The sequence below is a fragment of the Macrotis lagotis genome, chromosome 1, assembly GCF_037893015.1.
Source record: "Macrotis lagotis isolate mMagLag1 chromosome 1, bilby.v1.9.chrom.fasta, whole genome shotgun sequence".
NCBI classification, from domain to species: domain Eukaryota; kingdom Metazoa; phylum Chordata; class Mammalia; order Peramelemorphia; family Peramelidae; genus Macrotis; species Macrotis lagotis.
This window is the reverse complement of record NC_133658.1, coordinates 876,304,719-876,323,952: the sequence shown is the minus strand read 5'-3', so window position 1 is coordinate 876,323,952 and position 19,234 is coordinate 876,304,719. Positions and strand designations below refer to the sequence as shown.

The following is a 19,234-nucleotide window of genomic DNA, read 5'->3' as shown; positions in this document are numbered from 1 at the left end:
CCAATTAACCCAATTTGCCTTGCAAAAACCTAAATAATAATAATAATAATAATAACAACAAGAACACAGGATCATAGATTTAAAGCTGGAAGAGAGTTGACACCATCTCAATTCCCTCAATGAGGAAAATGAGTCACAGAAGAAGTAAGCATCAGAAATGATATCTGAACCCAGATCCTCTGACTCAAGAGCCAATGTGCTTTCCATTGTGCCAAAAGCAGGTGGGCTGATCCCAATGAGTAAAGGGCTAACAGCCTAACAATGCTACACACTGGTATGCACAAAGTATTAAAAAACAAAAGACCACCTCAAACACATGAGCAGATTGTTCAGTGAAGGATTTATGAAATACGAGAACTGCACAGAATAAGAAGGTGTAAACAAACTGCCATCTATGTCAGAGGTAGAGGTAGTGCACACATCAAGTAGAAGAATTCATAAAGTCATTAAAGTAAAGAACATGAAATAAGCCTTAAAACTGAATATTTCTCTATGTTAATTTTTTATCAGTACTTATTTCACTGGAGGGGAACTTTTTCTCCTTACTTTTTCTCAACATTCACAATAAAAAGATAAAAGATAATGTGTCAACCTTTCTCAATAGTCTGGCCTTCAACAATGTTCACAATACCTTATGTAGTACTTCAAGATGCCTGATGTTCTATTTCTGAATAGGCATTTTTTTTAGGAGGAAAGGAAAACCTTCGTAATAAAATATTTGCTGGTTAGCTTTATAAATTACTACTTCCAGGCAGCTAGGTGGCGCAGTGGATAGAATACCAGTTCTGGAGTCAGGAGGAACTGAGTTCAAATTTGACCTTAAGACACTTAATAATTACCTGGCTGTGTGACCTTGGGCAAATCACTTAACCCCATTGCCTTGCCAAAAATAATCCCAAATAAATAAATGAATGAATTACTGCTTCCTATCTCAAAGAACTATATGGGTTTTTTAAAGAATTATATGGTTTTCAAGATAAGATCCAAATGGATACAGGATTTAGACATAAAAAAACAATATTATAAGCAAATTAGAAAATCAAGGACTAGTTTACCTGTCAGATCTATGGAAAGGGAAGCAATTTATGACTAAGGAAGAGATGGAGAACATCATCAAGAACAAACTAGATGATTTCAATTACATTAAATTAAAAAGCTTTTGCACAGATAAAACCACTGTAACCAAGATTAAAAGAAAGGTAGTAAACTGGCAAACAATCTTTACAACTAATGATTCTGACAAAGGACTCATTTCTAAAATATACAGAAAACTGAGTCATATTTAAAAAAAAAGCCATTTCCCAGTTGACAAATGGTCAAAGGATATGCAAAGGCAATTTACAGATGAAGAGATCAAAGCAATCCATAGCCATGTGAAAAATTGCTCTAAATCATTAATTATTAGAGAAATGCAAATTAAAGCTTCTCTGAGATACCACCTCACACCTCTCAGACTGGTCAATATGACCAGAAAGGATAATGAGCAATGTTGGAAGGGTTGTGGGAAATCTGGGACACTATTACACTGTTGGTGGAGTTGTGAGCTCATCCAACCTTTCTGAAGAGCACTTTGGAATTATGCCCAAAGGGCAACAAAAATGTGCATACCTTTTGATCTAGCAATATCACTACTGGATCTATACCCCTGAAGAGATGATGAAAAAGGGTAAAAACATCACTTGTACAAAAATATTTATAGCAGCCCTGTTTGTGGTGGCAAAGAATTGGAAATCAAGTAAAAGTCCTTCAATTGGGGAATGGCTTAGCAAACTGTGGTCTATGTATGTCATGGAACACTACTGTTCTATTAGAAACCAAGAGGGATGGGAATTCTGGGAAGCCTGGAGGGATCTGCATGAACTGATGCTGAGCTAGATGAGCAGAACCAGAAAAACACTGTACACCCTTAACAGCAGCATGGGGGTAATGATCAACCTTTTTGGACTTGCTCATTCCATCAGTGCAATAATCAGGGATAATTTTGGGCTATCTGCAATGGAAAATATCATCTGTATACAGATAAAGAACTGTGGAGTTTGAACAAAGTTCAAGGATTATTCCCTTTAATTTAGGGGGAAAAAACTGATATCTTATTGTCTGATCTTGTTATCTCTTATAATTTTGTTTCTTCCTTAAGGATATGATTTCTCTCTCATCACACTCAATTTAGATCAATGTACAACATGGAAACAATGTAAAGACTGACAAATTGCTTTCTGTGGGGAGGGAAGTAAGACTGGGGGAAAATCTGTAAAACTCAAAATAAATAAAATCTTTAATAAAGGCCTAAAGAAAAGAATTATATGGTTTTACTTAGCATATGCCTAAAGACTTCTGGAAATAAAGAAAATTATTCCTTAACAAACGTAAGTCTTACAACTAAACTAAAATCAGAGAATGAAATACCTCCAGATATTCAGGGTGAACTGGAATGATTTTAAAAATATGTATTGGGGTGGCTAGGTGGCATAGTGGATAAAACACTGGACTTGGAGTCAGGAGTACCTGGGTTCAAATCCGGTCTCCGACACTTAATAATTACCTAGCTGTGTGGCCTTGGGCAAGCCACTTAACCCCATTTGCCTTGCAAAAACCTTAAAAAAAAAATGTATTGCATATATTTAGACAGGGAACTAATTCAACAGGCTTCTGACTAATCATCCTAAACCAAGATCAAAAAATGTGCTATCTTATTTATACTGAGAAAACACTATTGAAATACAATCACCAAACTCAATTCTTTGGGCCAAAATTTTTAAACAATACTATAATCAGTATTATCAGAGAATTTGAGAAATTCCTGAGTCCTCTCTGCTGGTTTTACAGTTATTATGACTTCAAAACATATTAACAAGTTAAATTAACTACAAAAATGATAATCAAAATTAAAATAACGTGCATACTTTTCTATGTAAAACAATGACCAAGGAGCTTCAAATCTTCTAAAAAACAACAGAATGTTCAACAAATAGTAAAAAATAAAATGTTTTAAAATTTTTCTCCATATTAAAATTTATCTCCAACAGAAACAAACAACAAAATTAGAAGAAAAATCATCAAAGGAGTTTTTATTTCAAATAACTCCAGAAACAAATAAACCCTCAGGAAGATATGACCAGTTCTTTGTTTTTGATTCTAGTATAAGAATTTCAAGGATTGGGCAGACAAAGAGAATTCTTACTTATCTCTTTATAAAGACTACCTTAACATTTGTTGCTGGAGCACTAACAATTTTCCTTTAAAAACAATTTAAACCATTATCAAAGTTAAAAGATATTATCATTCCTTTCTGTGAAGAAGACATAAATTGTATCTGGTGAACATACTTTTAAGGAGGATTACTTGTTAGTGTCATTTTTTTTTTAGGTTTTTGCAAGGCAAATGGGGTTAAATGGCTTGCCCAAGGCCACACAGCTAGGTAATTATTAAGTGTCTGAGACTGGATTTGAACTCAGGTCCTCCTGACTCTAGGGCCGGTGCTCTATCCACTGCACCACCTAGCCGCCCCTGTCATTTTTGTTTAAAAATGTATCAATAATTTTAAGTTTAAAAACAATGTTGCAAGTTCATGTATGTTATAGCTTTCCTTTTAAAAGTAAATAATTGGGGGGGGGGGGCGGAGCCAAGATGGAGACATGAAGGGATGGAGTCTTAGGAGCTCTCTGATAAAAACTCATAAACTAAGGATTCTAACTAAACTTTCGAGAGACTGAACCCACAAAGGGACCCAGTGAGGCAGTTCTCCTACTCAAAGTAACTTGGAAAAGAGGAGCCCCCAGGGCATGAGCCCATTGAGCTGAGGGAGGGGAGTGAAGAGAGAGAGACTGCCCAGCTCTGTCCTCTGCCCCTGGAACAGGACTCTGGGGCTCTGACCATATTCAGATCCTGATCCCAGTCTAGCCCCCCCCCATAGAACAACAGGGCGCCCCCACCTTGGCCCCGTGGCAGAGGTGGGGCACTTATGGTCATTCACAGACCAGAAGAGAGGACAAAACCTCACACACTGAGACCCTTGTGGGAGTGTCCCAAAAGCTCAGGAAGCACCCCCCAAAACAGGCTTAGGCTGGGAAAATGAACAAGCAAAGAAACAAGAGGAAGACCATTGAGAAATATTTTGCAAATGAGCCCAAGAAGGACCAAAATACTCAGTCTGAAGATGAGGAAGCACAAGCTCCTGCATCTAAAGACTCCCAAGAAAAACAGAAATTGGGCTCAGGCTATGATAAAGCTCAAAAAAGACTCTGAAAATCAAATGAGGGAGTTGGAAGAAAAACTGGGAAAAAGAAAGGAGAGAGATGCAGGAAAAACATGAAAATGAAGTCAACAGCTTAGTCAAGGAAATCCAAAAAAATGCTGAAGAAAACAGCATGCTAAAAATCAGCTTAGATAAAATGGATAAAACAGTTCAAAAAGTTATTGAGGAGAAGAATGCTTTAAAAAGCAAAATTGGCCAGATGGAAAAAGAGATAACAAAACTCTCTGAGGAGGACAAATCCTTCAGACAAAGAATAGAATTCAGGGAGATTGATGAATTTACCAGAAATCAGGAATCGTATAATACTTCAAAACCAAAAAAATGAAAAATTAGAAGAAAATGTGAAATATCTCATTGAAAAAACAACTGATATACAAAACAGACTTAGGAAAGATAATTTAAAAATTATTGGAATACCTGAAAGGCATGATCAGGAAAACAGCCTTGACATCATTTTCAAAGAATTACTACAGGAAAATTGCCCTAATATTCTAGAAGCAGAGGGCAAAATAGAAATGGAGAGAATCCACAGATCCCCCTGAGAAAGAGATCCAACAAAAACCAACCCTAGCAATATTATAGCCAAGTTCCAGAACTCCCAAGTAAAAGAGAAAATATTACAAGAAGCCAGAAGGACACAGTTCAAATATCGTGGAGCTGCAGTCAGGATCACATAGGACTTAGCAGAAACTACATTAAAAGCTTGTAGGGCTTGGAATATAATATACCAGAAGGCAAAAGAGTTTAGAATTCAACCAAGAATCAACTACCCATCAAAACTGAATGTCCTCTTCCAGGGAAAAAGATGGACTTTCAATGAACCAGGGAAATTTCAAAGGTTCCTTTTGGAATGGCCAGAGCTGAACAGAAGGTTTGATCTTCAGATATAGGACTCAGGTGAAGCATGGAGATTGGAGGAGAGGGGGGAAATATGAGGGACTTAATGAGGATGAACTGCATGTATAGAAAAATGATACTGATAATATTCATATGAACCATTTCAGTTAATAGAGCAGGTAGAGGGAGCTTTTATAGTTGAAGCACAGGAGAAAACTGAATTCGAAGATAAAATATGGTGTAAATATGGAGTCAATAGGGAAAAAAGGGAAATGGAATGGGAGAAAGAAAAAGGAGAGGGGGAATAGTCCAAGATATTTCACATAATAAGATTTTTTTTTTATTACAATGAGCTATTGCAATGATATGGAAGGGGGTAAGGCAAGGGGGAATGAGGGAACCTTTGCTCTCATCAGAGATGGCTAGGAGAGGAAACAGCAAATATACTCAATGGGGTATAGACATCTGGAGTAAGAAGGAGGGGGGAGCAGGGGGAAGGGGTGGGGATGTGAATAAAGGAGGAGAGGATGGACCATGGGGGGAGACTGGTCAGATATAACACATTTTCTTTTTTACTTCTTGCAAGGGGCTGGGATTGGATGGCCTGCCCAGGACCATAGGGCCAGGTGGATTCTGAGCCTAAGGGGTGGTATGGGGGCTCAGGGCTTCTTGGCCCCAGGACCAGGGATCTGTCTGCTGTGCCACTCAGCGACCCTACAGCAGAGTCAGAGTGAAAGGAGAGAGAAAATATAGTACATGGTAGTGGAGAAATAAGAAAGGAGGGAATTGTGATCAGCAATGGCAAAATATGGAAGTAACTTTTGTGATGGACTTATCATAAAGAATGTAATCCACCCACGACAGAGTTGATGGTGTTGGAACAAAGACTCAAGCACATTTTTTGTTATTATTATTTGGGGGAGGGTGCAGGGCAAGTGGGACTGGGTGGCCTGCCTGGGGCCACATAGCAGGGTGATCTTTGGGTGTCTGGGGCCGGATTCGGACCCAGGTGCTCCTGGCTCAAGGGCCAATGCTCTGTCTGCCACCCAGCCACCCCTACTATTATTACTATTTTATTTTATTTTGGGTCTTTTTTTTTTCTTCTTTTTGGTTTTTGCAGGGCAGTGGGGATCGGGTGGCTTGCATACCATACCTACAATTATTACTATTATTTTTTAATTTTAATTTTTTTTCTCTCCCCTTTACTTTTTCACCCAAGCAAGTCTATCTATATTCATGGGGGGAGGGGTATTTTGTTTACTTGTAAACAAGTATATTTTATTAATGTAAAAAAAACTATTTGTACAAAATGAGAAAAAAAGAAATGTCCCCAAAGTTATTTTAATCATGAAAAATTTTACATCAAATAGCTTTATGATATTAAAAAACGTTACCTAAAAAAAAGTAAATAATTACAGGCATTTTTTAAATGGGTTTTGTTGTCTACCATTCAAATATTTGCTGAGTATTTCTCAGTAAGAGTAGAATAATTAAATTGTTCTAAAGCTTCATGGTCTAGCAAAACATCCACCACACTGAAATTGCTATTAATTGTATCAAGAAAGAAAGAGAAGGATAAATTTTATAATGGAATCAAGTAAACAAAATGATCTTCTATGTGGAAAATTGAAAGGACAGAAAACAAGGATCAAGGCAATTGCCAATAAGGAAGTCAAGTTTACAAAGCAATGAAGTAATGATGAAATGACAAATTTTTAAAAAGAATGCCAATATAATCAAAGGGCAATTTTTGAACTCTTAAGTTAAAAAAAAAGAACAAAAGTTCTGAACAACATGTCTTCAACTGAAGTTATTCTGCAAGACAGCAAAATTCTAAAATTAAATCCTGGTAAATCAATATTTCATATGACTGTAATTCAACAAATATTTATAAAACACCTACTATGTATGTACAAAAACTGGAATTGCAAACATAAAATAAGAACATCACCCCAGCCAGACTTGGCTAACAAGAAAACTGGTTTTTGCCTCAAGGTGCTGACATGAAACTAAGTACACTTCCACCAGGCACTGACCATGGTAACATGCTTCACAGTCTCCAGATGGCCAGAGCACAGCCATTTCCTATTGGACTCTGGGAAAGCCTGATTCCTAATTCAATTGTCCCCTGGATCTCCACACATCACAACTCTCCAAGTGAATCAATCTGTCACATTTCCACAGTTTTTTAAGGCCTTCTAAGTGCTTCCTTAGACAATTTTGTGAGACATGCAGTGCATATGTTAAGGATAAGAAAATTCAACCTCAAAGATATTAAGCCATTAGCCCAAGATCAAAAGGATAATTTCAGAGCTAAGATTTGAATTCGGGTTTCTAGTCAAATCCAATCAGTCAACAAGTACTTATTAATCACTTACTACATGCCAACCACATAACCCTCCCCCTTATTTCCACAGCTCTCCATATGCTCCCCCACCCCACCCCAGTCTGCACTGAAAGGTTCCTGCTTGGTCACCCTGTCTCTAGGCTCTCCCTACTCCAAAACATCCTGCCACAGGGCTTGCCAGGCTGTCATTTTCTTCCAGGGGTTCCCCAAGACCTCTAGGACCATATAGAAATTCCTTCCTTTAGCACTGAAAGCTTTACAACCTTCCTTTCCAAGCTCATCAAGCATTATTCCCTCTCTCTCACTCTATGGTCCAGATCCAGATAAATCAGTCAGATTACTGTTTCTCATATAAAATATCTAAAACATCCAAATATGTATAGGACATTAAAGTATGATGTGTGTGAATTGTGGGGACTAAGTGAACCACACAGACTCCATCTTGTGACTCAATTCTGGTTCCAGTTCTGTTCCCTTTCTATTCAAGTGTGTAGATCTGGGCCAATTTCTATCTTGTGAGAAAAATTGATGGGAATTATAAAGCAAACTTTATACAGTCCTTCATGCCTAAGTTATTGCTTCAAGGTCCTTCATTAACGTTATGCTGGTCAGAAACCCAGTCAGATCCAAAGATTGATGCAAGGAGCTTTTTTACAATATATATACAAATATATAATATACACACAAACAACTCATGTGTTATCTGAAAATGGTCCCTATACTGATCAATAAATTACTGTTACCTTATTTAAGTGAATATAGACACTTAGAAGGTAGTAGGATATATCTTTTTTTTCTGATTTTAGAAATTGTACCTTTTCACTCTACTATCCAACTTGGAAAGTCTCTAATCTTCAGTCCAATAAGAAATCCAATTATCCAATCTTGTATCCTGGTTTATATCTTATTAATTATTGTCCTCTAATGAGTAAAAATCTGTCTCCCTGGGGCAGCTAGGTGGCGCAGTGGATAGAGCACCAGCCCTGGAGTCAGAAGTACTTGAGTTTAAATCTGACCTCAGACAATGATTGCCTAGCTGTGTGACCTTGGGCAAGTCACTTAACCCCAATGCCTTAAATAAATAAAAAAAATTTTAAAAAATTAAAAAATAAAAAAAAATCTGTCTCCCCCTACATTTGGGGTTCTATACCAAGCTGAGGAGGTCTGATCCCAATTTGATATGTAATTGGTATACACTGCTTAATAAACTGATATGATCCTAAGCTCAAATCTGTTTCCTTAGTTATTTGAGATTTTACCCATCATAGATGTTAAGCTGAACTATATATAGAAAAAAGAATGGATTTATATTAAAAAGCTTACTGCTCAGTTGACATCAAAAATAATTTATTTTTTTCCTGTTTTGGCATTGTCTATGGTGAATATATTACTTGCTAAAAAAAACTTACCATTATGTGATTGTTATATTGTATAACTTCCAATTTCAAGTATTCAAAAAAAAAGAAACAAAATGTTCCTGCTTGATCAAATTAACCAAATTATGAACAATCATGATTTAAATTTACTCTATCCCTCCAAGTCAGGCACAGAATTTTTTTTTTTTAATGGTGATGTTCAATCACCTTACTCAATAAAAGAATTTATGTATTTTTTAAAAGTAAAATTTTTAAAAGTTTGTCATCTTTATCTCATCCTTTCTTAATTTCTATCATGTATGTACTTTGTCATAACATATTAGTGTAATAATATATAATCTATAAATATACAGTAAGTGCATGCTTAAAAATGTTATTGCTGACATGAGTGCAACCAAAACAATCTGAAAAATGTTGTTCTAAGACAGACATTGCAAATTCCAGGTCAAGACCTAAGTCTGGGATGACAATTTGCTTATAACTTCTAAAAATCTCACTAAATCCAGCCTTTTATTTCCATATTCTCTATTCTTAATAGACACATAAAGCTTTAGGACAAAAAGGAATCCCCTAAACATTAGCAATATTCCTAATGAAACATGCTGTGAAACTAGTAGTCTGGAGACTGAGCACTAAAGAATCAAAATTTGTATGGATTAGCCACTACAGGCATGATAGCAAAGGTCTGAATAAATGAGTGTCCTCTAGAGGAAGGAGAATTCAGAACTCTGGGTTTAATGTTAATCACTACCTGAATTTTCCAAACCTCAAAAGGCTTTTTGCACTTAGCTATCACATAAAGGAAAAATATTTAACCTTAGCTCTTAAAAGTTCACAATCCTTAATAAATGAGATATTTCTACATTAATACAGAATTAGTAAAAATTACTTTAAGTCTTGAAACCTATAGAATGTCATTGTTATAGGTAAAAAAAAAAACCCTAACACCATGTGATATATAAACCACTATATATACAAATACATAAATCCTTCAGGAGTCAAGGTCAAAAAATTCATCATCCAGGAATGCTGATAATTTGTTATTATGTTTCTGTACCTACAACTGAAATAATGTTCATTCTAAAAACTAATTCACATAATAATTATCTGAAAAGATAAATATCAAGTTAACTTTTATATCATTGGATAGTAACTCTAACTTGAGATACCTAGCCAGTCTCAGTCATTCTCACATTCCACCCTGACCATCTTCTTTGTAATCTCCAGATCACAGGGCATACTCTGGAGGAAACATCACCCTTTGAGCTTTAGAACTCTTACCCCAAAACCCTATACTTCCTTGATTGATAAATGACCCTTTCCGTCCAGTCAGTCCCAGTCTTGTTTCATACATCCCAACCTGGTCATCATCTTATCACATACAATATAATTTTACATTCATACACTAATGAATCGGGATACCATAAGGCCTAGGCTAGAAGTTCCAGTATTTTATAGATGAAGTCCCCCAAACAAGATCTCTGGAAGTAGCAAAGTCATATAACAAGGATAGAGAGCAAAAAAATGGCTAAGGTAAAATAACACTAAAATAATGTTTAATCCATGGCATCTTAAATATTTGCATATTCTGATGTTGAAATGAATTGAGCCTAGTAACTAATTTCTTCATATGACAACTATTTAATTCAGGGTCTCATCAAGAAACCTGATAGCCACAGTTATGCAACTATGAGCAAATTCCTCCTCCCACTGTAGAATATGTCATGTTCCATAACTTATCTCATGACAGTTCTACTTATACCTAACATATACAAAGCACTTTAAGGTTTGTAAAGCACTTGACAAATATTTTATCATCATAACAATACTGAAAGATGCTGTTATTATGCTATTTTAAAGTTGAGCAAACTGAAGCAAACAGAGGTTAGCTGACTCACCAAGGTCACACAGCTAGTAAGTGTCTGAGATCCATTTTTAAGTCGCGTCCTCTGACTCCACATTGAACATTCAACTACATCACATATCTCCCTCTAAACCAGAAGCATCAAACTCAATGGCCTCTGGCCTGAACCAGATTAAAATGTCATTAGGATATATGTAACCAAATAAATAAAAATACAACATAGACAATGTTAATTTGTGGATAGCAGGCATCTGCTTCTATTTGAGTTGTATACCACTGGTCCAAAGGATTTACATTTATCATTTTTTTTAGTTGGTTTGTTTTTTTGCAAGGCAATGGGGGTTAAGTGGCTTGCTCAAGGCCACACAGCTAGGTAACTATTAAGTGTCTGAGGCCAGGATTTGAACTCAGGTACTCCTGACTCCAGGACCAGTGCTCTATCCACTGCGCCACCTAGCCACCCCAGATTCACATTTATCTTAAGCTCTTTAGTTTATAGAACACTTTCTTCACAACTATGAAGTAGTACAACTATCAAACTCTTCCATATCACAGATAAGGAAACTGAGTTTTACATTTTAAGAAAGATATCCAGTCTGAAAATCATCTAGGCAGAGCAAAGGCCACAAAACCATTCCATGTGACAATCAAAGACACAGGAGTGTTTGGCCTAGAAAAATAGAAGATTGAGGAGGGACATTCAGCCAATCAATCAATAACCATTTACTAAGTATGAAGCACTGGGAAAACAAAAAAAAAATGGCAATATAGTCTTTGCCCACAAGTAGTTTACTACATTCAAACAGAGGAGATAAGAAACACATCTCTAGGTATAAACCAAACAAAACTGAAAAGTAGATGAGAAGCAATACTGAAGGCCAGAAAGAAGAGTAGAAACAGCAGAGTATAACTGATTCCCCCCAGAAAAGAAGGAGTTCCAAGAGGCAAAGATAAGAAGGGGGAGCATGCTGGGCATGACTAACAGCCAGTACAAGAGCACAAAGTATAGGAAATGCTAAGTGAAGCACTGCATAAAGGTTGGGACCACTAGACCATTGAGTACATGGGACAGAATATGTGAGAAGCCTGGAAAGTTTGGAAGGGGTCAGGTTTTCAAAAAGTGTAAATGCTCTTAGAAATGGGAAACCTCACTGAGTTGGAAAGAGATGAACTGGTCAGACCAGCATTTAAGAAGATACAGTTGGCACCTGGATGAGAGACTCAATAAGGAAGTCACTGCAGTGGTTTGAGTGGGATGTTATAGCAGTATGAATGGAGACAAGGAAGCATAATAAAAACAATATGGTGACAACATTTGGCAACTGACTGGTATGAGAGGTGAGAGGGAAGGGTTGCATCCACAAAACTAAAGTTAAGAGCATAGGTAACTGGAAGGTCTAGAATATCCTTCACTTAAGAAATGGAAAAGAGGAATAGGTATGTTTGGGCAAAAGAGAATGAGCTTTGTTTTGAGTACAATGAGTTAGAACTGTTGACAGGATGGTCAGCTTGAAATGTCCAAATAGCCGTTTGGAAGTGGGTATGGAGTTCTGGAGAGATGTGAAGTTCTGGGAGTCATTTGCACAGAGATAAAAAGTAATCTCAGAGAGTCGATGAGGGTACCAAGTGAGGGACTACAAAGAAAAGAAAAACACCCAAGACAGATATCCCCACAATTAGGGAGTATTGCTATGGAAGATGACTGAGGTGGCAGAACAAAGTTCAAAAGAAAAGCTTAGAAAACATCACAATCAGCAAAACACTTGTTCTATTAAGCATAGATACAAAAAAAAGGGGGCTCTAAAGAGAAAAATGCTCTTATCTTCAAGAGAAACCAAGGAAGTAATCCTGCAGAAAACACTATAATCAGAGTATTGTTGTTCCTGGAAAACAACCAAAAGCTTTAAAAAATGATATTCAAACATAAACTATTATGTTATTGCAAATCTAGCAAATTATTTTTAAAATCAAAGTTAATGCTATTAATAAAAACATCTCAGTTTCAATCCTTTAAGCAGCATTTTAAATATTCTTTTCCAATGGAAAAACTGCTCTGCATATAGCATAAAAAAAATAGAATATTCAAAAGGTGACAAGCTATTAAAAGAGTCAATTAAGATCCAGAAGGAAATACAAAAGTCTAGACTTAATGTCATATTGGTGAATTTCTTAGGACATTTTGAAATGAAAACATGCAAAATATTAAACACCCTAAGAACAGTATTATCTGGATCTAAGAATTTTTCTGTCTTTATAGAAACTAGAATTATCTCAACTCTATACCTGACAAATAAATTACTGTGCCATTTAAACTCCAGAATAGTAAAAGTTTTATAAATGGTTTGTGCTTTGCAGAAATGATTAAAGTCTCACATTAAAAAAAAAATCTAAAACTTCTTAAAGTGAATAATGAAGACAATCACCCACCTCTAGTGCAGAACAGAATGACACCATTGCAAAACTGAAAATATGTAAAGAGAAAAAAAAATTTCACAAGTGAAGCTCTAGGACAAATTTAACTCAGGGAAAATTTTAATTCAAATCAAATTCAGTTTTCTATTAAGTATATGAGTCAGAAAATGCAAAATCAAGGTTACAAATGCACCAATAACTTATGAATTTTACAAGACATAAAGGAATGTCACAAGAAACTATTTTAAAAATAGGTTGAAATGTGAGCTAATACTGGACAATTTTAAAGTATGACTTAATCCGTCTGCAACTTGCTTCCCTCTATATGTAGCAAATTTTTACAGCATTTAAAAAAATGAAAATTTTCCTTTCTCTATCAAAAACAGTACTTCACCAAACCCTAAAAAAAAAACCATTCACCACTGGAGAAAGGACTGGGTCAGATGATCTCCATGGTCTCTCTCCTAGCTATGAGTATAATGTTTTTGGAACTTCAATTATAAGTGCTTAATGAATATTTTACTATTCTTAACCCTAAAATAAAATAAAACCTTTAGCATCTTTGTAAGTATCTGTTCTACAACTGATAACACAACTTGCTAAGGTAAAGTCAATTAACAGTAGCAGCTACTTAAGTTGAAGTCACTACACTCTAGTTCTTAAGTTCAAAGGTTATTTTTTTCCCCACCAAAAAAATCTCACCACCTTACAGGAGTGAATTTCTACTTATTCTCAGAAAAGAGATACCAGATCAATGATACCCCACTCTTCAATAAATATGGCCAAATAAACACACACAGTGAGCTTCTTATACTACATCACCTCAGCAAGCAGTCATCCAAGTCACATTAATTGTGGCAATGACAATGCTTGCCAGTATTTGCTGGCTTAGTATAAGAATCACTCTAAGAAACAGTCTAAGGCTCCTATGCATTTTGAGACTGCAAAATTTTTGAGGAGGGAAGGACAACAATGATTAAAAGAGAAATCATATGATATAATCCCAAAAGGTCTAAGAATTTAAAAAAAATAATTTTTTCAAAGGAGTTACTTCCCACTGAAAAATAGACATTTCTGTAATGAACTTGAGTACCTGTTTGCCAGCTACAAACTCATTCTTCCCATCCCCTTCCCAACCAAGTATTTTTAGGACAAGATTATAAAATAACTCACTGATAAAACACTTTCATTACTGTTGTTGACTGATTTAAAATAGGCAAAAATTACACAAATCTACATAGCACCCTCTGTGGTAAGAGCATTGGGTTTAAAATCTGAAAATCTGAGTTCTACTCCCAGTCCTCTCTGTATGACCTGGGTCAAATCACTTAACTTGTGAGATCATAGATAAATATTCTTGTCCATAAAATGGTCTCTTCTAGCTCTGAGTATAATATCTTAGGAATAACTCTATGTGCTCATCCCTGTGGATAACTGCCAATCTCTGGAGCCTCCTGGCCATTCCATTAGTAAGACACTAGATCTCTCAGTCTCAGAGAATTTTTTTTTTTGGTCTGGAATACTTTCCTCCCTTTGCTGTGACTATTAGCCTCCCTAGCTTCCTTTAAGTCCCAACTAAAATGTAAGATTCCACAGGAAGCTTTCCCAAACCCTGGTAATTTCAATGCTTTCCCTTTTTAAATTATTTCCTATTTATCCTGTATCTAGTTTGTATTGTATGTATTTGCTTAAATGTTGTCTCTACTCCCCCCCCCCATTAGACTATAAACTCACTGAGGGTAGAGACTGTCTTTTGCTTTTTTTTAATTTCACAAAGCTTACTTAGAACAATGGCTGGCACATATTAAATGTTTTTATTAAATGTTTATTTAATGAGTTGAATGAAATGAATACATGCAGATCAGCTACTTATCTGTAACTTAAGAGTCTCAGGAAGCTGCCTAGGATGCTTCTAAATTAGGAGAGTCTGGTCTTTGGTCACACAATTTGAATGCATTATAGAAGCAGCACTTGAACCCTAAACTTCCAAGATCAAACCTGTCTCCTCTATACCTGGCTTTCGTTCAGTTGTGTCTGACTCTTCATGACCCCATTTGGAGTTTTCTTGGTAGAGATACTGGAGTGATTTTCCATTTCCTCCTCTAACTCATTTTACAGTTGAGGAAACTGAGGCAAACATGGTAAGAAGTGACTTGCTCACCAGGGTCACACAGCTAGTAAGTGTCTGAGATCAGATTTTAATACAGGAAAATGAGTCGTCCTCACTCTAAAACCAGGTCATTAGCCTCCTAACTGCACTCTGTTTCACCAATGCTTCCGAAAAAAAGTTCAGAAAATCTATTTTTACTCAGGGTTATGGACCACACTCTGAGCTATAAAGAAATAAGGTACGATGTCTTTTGTTCTATATATAAATGAAGATTTTTACCTTCTTTTATAAGTAATAATGGGATGCTACGCCCTTAAAAAAAATTTCTGTTTATTTTCCTTTTTTGACTTTGAGTGAAAAAGATCCAGTCAGAAAGATCCAGAAAAGAAAATATTCCCTCCCAAAAGCCAGGATGCTAGAGAAAGAATGAAGGTATGGGTAACAAGAAGTTGCACCAGAACCTGATGTTTCAGCACAACTATGCGATATTCTCAGCAAGTCAGCACAATATTAAAACAACCACATTGGTGTAATTTGCTGCATTCAGGTATTCTCTTAACAACAGGCAACAATAAATCCCTAAGAATATTCAGATCTCTATAGAAGACTTCATTTTTGAAAGAAGAAAAGAAAAAGTCAAGTTGTAAACACCCTGATGTGAAGAGGCATTCAACCCAAACAACTGTCATTTTGACAACCAAAAAGATGAAGTGACATAACTCACTATTAATATGAATAAATTATATAACTGTCTCATAATTTTTCTAAATTTCAAACAGAAAACAAAGTTACAAGGTATAAAATGAAACAGCACATGATCACAAGACTCAGTAGCTGAATCAATCTGCACAAATGACTTCACTCAAAGTTAAGAATTAGACAAGACAGAGCTAACCATAAAGCTTGCGCTGTCGAGATTTTAAAATGTTAATTCCAAATAATCTCTATTTTCCAAAAAATCTTTTGCCCCTTCAGACACATGATTTCCTGAGAATTAGAAAAATTACAAGCTAATTCAATATTTAAGTAAATTATTTAGAACGGGCTTAATACACATTGATTAACTTGCTTTTACATTTTGCCACAGCATAATTCCAGTCCAAGTGAAATGCCAGGGAGATTCAAGATTCATTTTCACTATACAGCTACAGAAATACAACTAGACCTCATTAGCACTGAGAGGAAAAGGGCTGTTCCCCCAAAGCAATAACCATCAGACAATGTTGGGATCCTGATACACTGAAAGATTATCTCCATCTGGAGCGGCCCCTCTATTCTACCAGGGAAAACTTAAATCCAACATTATCCCAATTAAAGAAAATAAAAGGATATTTCCCTAACATCAGGCAAATCTAAAGAATTAGCAGACAAAGAAAGGGGTTAATCCTCCAACAGCATCAAAGGACCTCAGAAACAAGAACTTCAGTTAAAACAGAAGGTCTCAACATTCCTAGAGGCAAGACAAGCAGGACCTTTCAACAGTTATTTCTACATTTCCCTAATTAGTTCCCACCCTTCAGCAACACCCCAAACTCTCTGCCTTGCTTTGGCCCAGGAGAGCTCCCGCTCCCATCCCTCTCCAAACAAACCAACCAACCACTCTGAACAGGTTATCTGGGAAGGTCCTAGGAATCATAGGTTTGGAGGCAGAAGGAGCTCGGAGGTCCAGAGGCTGCCCTTTTTCTTGGGGCCACTGGCTTGGAGTGGGGCCCTTCACCCCAGAGCCAATGTGAGATGAGGGCACTACGCTGATGGGGGTGCCTTTATTCCCCCGGCAGGGCAGGAAGGCTGTGTCCAGCGGCTGGCTGGCCATTTTGTGTGGAGGTGGATGCGACCCCCACCTTCCCTTCATCGTTTTGTCCAGAGGCTGGAGGGAGGAGGAGGAGGACCCCGGATCCAAGAGTCACTCCCAATACTGGGGGGCGCTGACACCTTGAGAAGGGGGGGCCCACAGGCAAGGAAGGGGTGGCCTCATCTTCAAAGAGAAAAGGGAGGGGCCGGGCCGCGGGGAGGGAGAGTGCCAGGGGGCTGCGGCCTGCCAAGGGGAGACACTGGGGGGCAGGTTAAGACCCCAGAGACTGGGAGGAGGGGCTGCACCTCCGGGAGGAGACGGGGAGGGGGTCCTGCACCCTCCAAAGGAGGCAGCTGGGGGAGGGGGCTGCACCTCCCGGAGGAGGCCGGGGGAGGGTCTGCAGCCCCCCAGGGGAGGGGAGCGGGGGCCCCGCACCCCACGGGAGACGGGGCAGGGTCTCCCCCACGGGGGGGGGGGGGTCCGCCGGCCAGGCCCGCAGCGGGGAGTGGCCTCACCTGGCCCGGCCGCCGCCCGCTCTGTCTCCGCTCCGCGGCCGCGCGGACCGACGGACGGACGGACGGACCGACGGGCCGGGGGAGGGCAGGCGGGGAAGAGGGCGCCGCGCTGCGTCCGGCCTCGGGCCGCGCTTCTCCCGCGGCCGCCCGCTCACTGCCGCCGGGCCCCCGAGCTCCCCGGAGCCGCCATCTTCCTCCGCTCAGCGCCGCCGCTACCGTCCCCGCCGCCACCGTCCCCGCCGCCGCCGCCACCGCCGCTCCGGCCCGGGGAAGACAGCCCGACCGCGCATGCGTCAAGAGCCGCCCGGGGAAGGCCGGGCGGGCGCGGCGCGCGCACGCACGCACGCACGCACGCACGAGGCCCGAGCGAGCCCGCCTCGCGAGGGGCGGCGGGGCTCCGAGGGAGGCGCCATGTGAAGAAGGGAAGAAGGACGATGAGGTCAGGAGGAAGGGATGATGCGTCCGAGACCTTCTTCCCGTCGTCCCTTGCTTTTGTTATTGTCCTTTATTTAGAAAGGAGATTCCTCCAGAGAGTGGAGCGGAGGAGCGCCCAGCCCGGGAAATCCGAAATCTCACCCCACGTTGGGGCTCGGTGTCCTCGGCTGCAAAACCAAGTCCGTCCAGCTGCCCTAGACCCATGTTCTAGAAGAGCCTATGAGGTGAGCCGAGCTGTGGACCGAGGCCCTGACCTTCACCCACGATAATAAAGGCTGCCTACCTCTCAATTACTAATGATAGCAAGTATCCTCAAATAATAGTCCTATTAGGGGCAGCTAGGTGGCCGGCCCTGGAGTCAGGAGGACCTGAGTTCAAATCCGACCTCAGACACTTAATCATTACCTAGCTGTGGGGAAGCCACTGAACCCCATTTACCTTGCAAAAACCTAATAATAATAATAATAGTCATTTTAATAGCTCACATTTATTTAACACCTAGGCTATGTGCTAAGTGCTTTATAATTACTATTTCAGGGGTGGCCAGGTGGCACAATGGATAGAGCACCAGCCCTGGAGTTAGGAGGACCTGAGTTCAAATGCAGCCTCAGACACTTAATCTTTACCTAGCTGTGTAGCCTTGGGCATTCATTTAACCCCATTGCCTTGAAAAAACCTAAAAAAAAAATAATTATCTCAGTTGATAATAAAAATAGCCAACATACAAATTGTCATTTCAGTCATGTCCATTCTTCCTGACCTCATTTGCAGTGTTGTTACAAAGATACTGGAGTGGTTTGCCATTTCCTTATCCAGCTCATTTTACAGATGAGGAAACTGAGGCGAACAGGGTGAAGTGACTTGCCCAGGGTCTCCCAGATTATTGCACTTATTACTTGCCAGGTTCTTTGCCATTATCATCTCCCTTGATTCTCACACTGGGAGGGAGGCATTGGGGATCGCCCAGGATCACACTGGGAGTATCTGCGGAAGGATCTGAACTGGGAATTGTGTGACTCCAGACTCTTCGGGGCCCTAAGGCCCAGCTTGGGCCGCTGAAAAGCCTTTTCTTATCTCTCCAAACTGTTTCCTATTTAACTACTTTGTATCCATTTTAATTCCCTTATCTTGTGGTTACATTGTATCCACTTTTACAACTCTTGTTCTCTCCCCTCCCCCAACTAGGATGTACAGTAGAAATTCTCTCTTCATTCCTCCCAACTGATCCTGGGGCCAGGTACAAGGGCAGGAAAGCTGGAGGGCTTTCAAGCCTGCCCATGAGCTTGTGAGG

General features: G+C 39.0%; 1 protein-coding gene across 3 annotated transcripts in view; it reads right to left on the bottom strand.

Annotated features, from left to right (window-relative positions):
• Positions 1 to 17,697, bottom strand: part of FBXO42 (F-box protein 42) — a 103,803-nt gene extending 86,106 nt beyond the window's left edge. The window contains exon 1 of one of the 3 annotated variants that reach the window (XM_074218337.1): positions 17,509 to 17,697. Coding sequence is in view for 1 of the 3 variants with exons in the window: in XM_074218336.1 (XP_074074437.1) it covers positions 17,043 to 17,053 (11 nt within the window). In the remaining 2 variants the exon portion in view is untranslated. Of the gene's footprint in view, positions 1 to 17,042; positions 17,355 to 17,508 lie in introns of those variants that run through there. The other 2 variants (XM_074218338.1, XM_074218336.1) reach the window with 2 other exon arrangements.
• Positions 17,698 to 19,234: the final 1,537 nt, after the last annotated feature.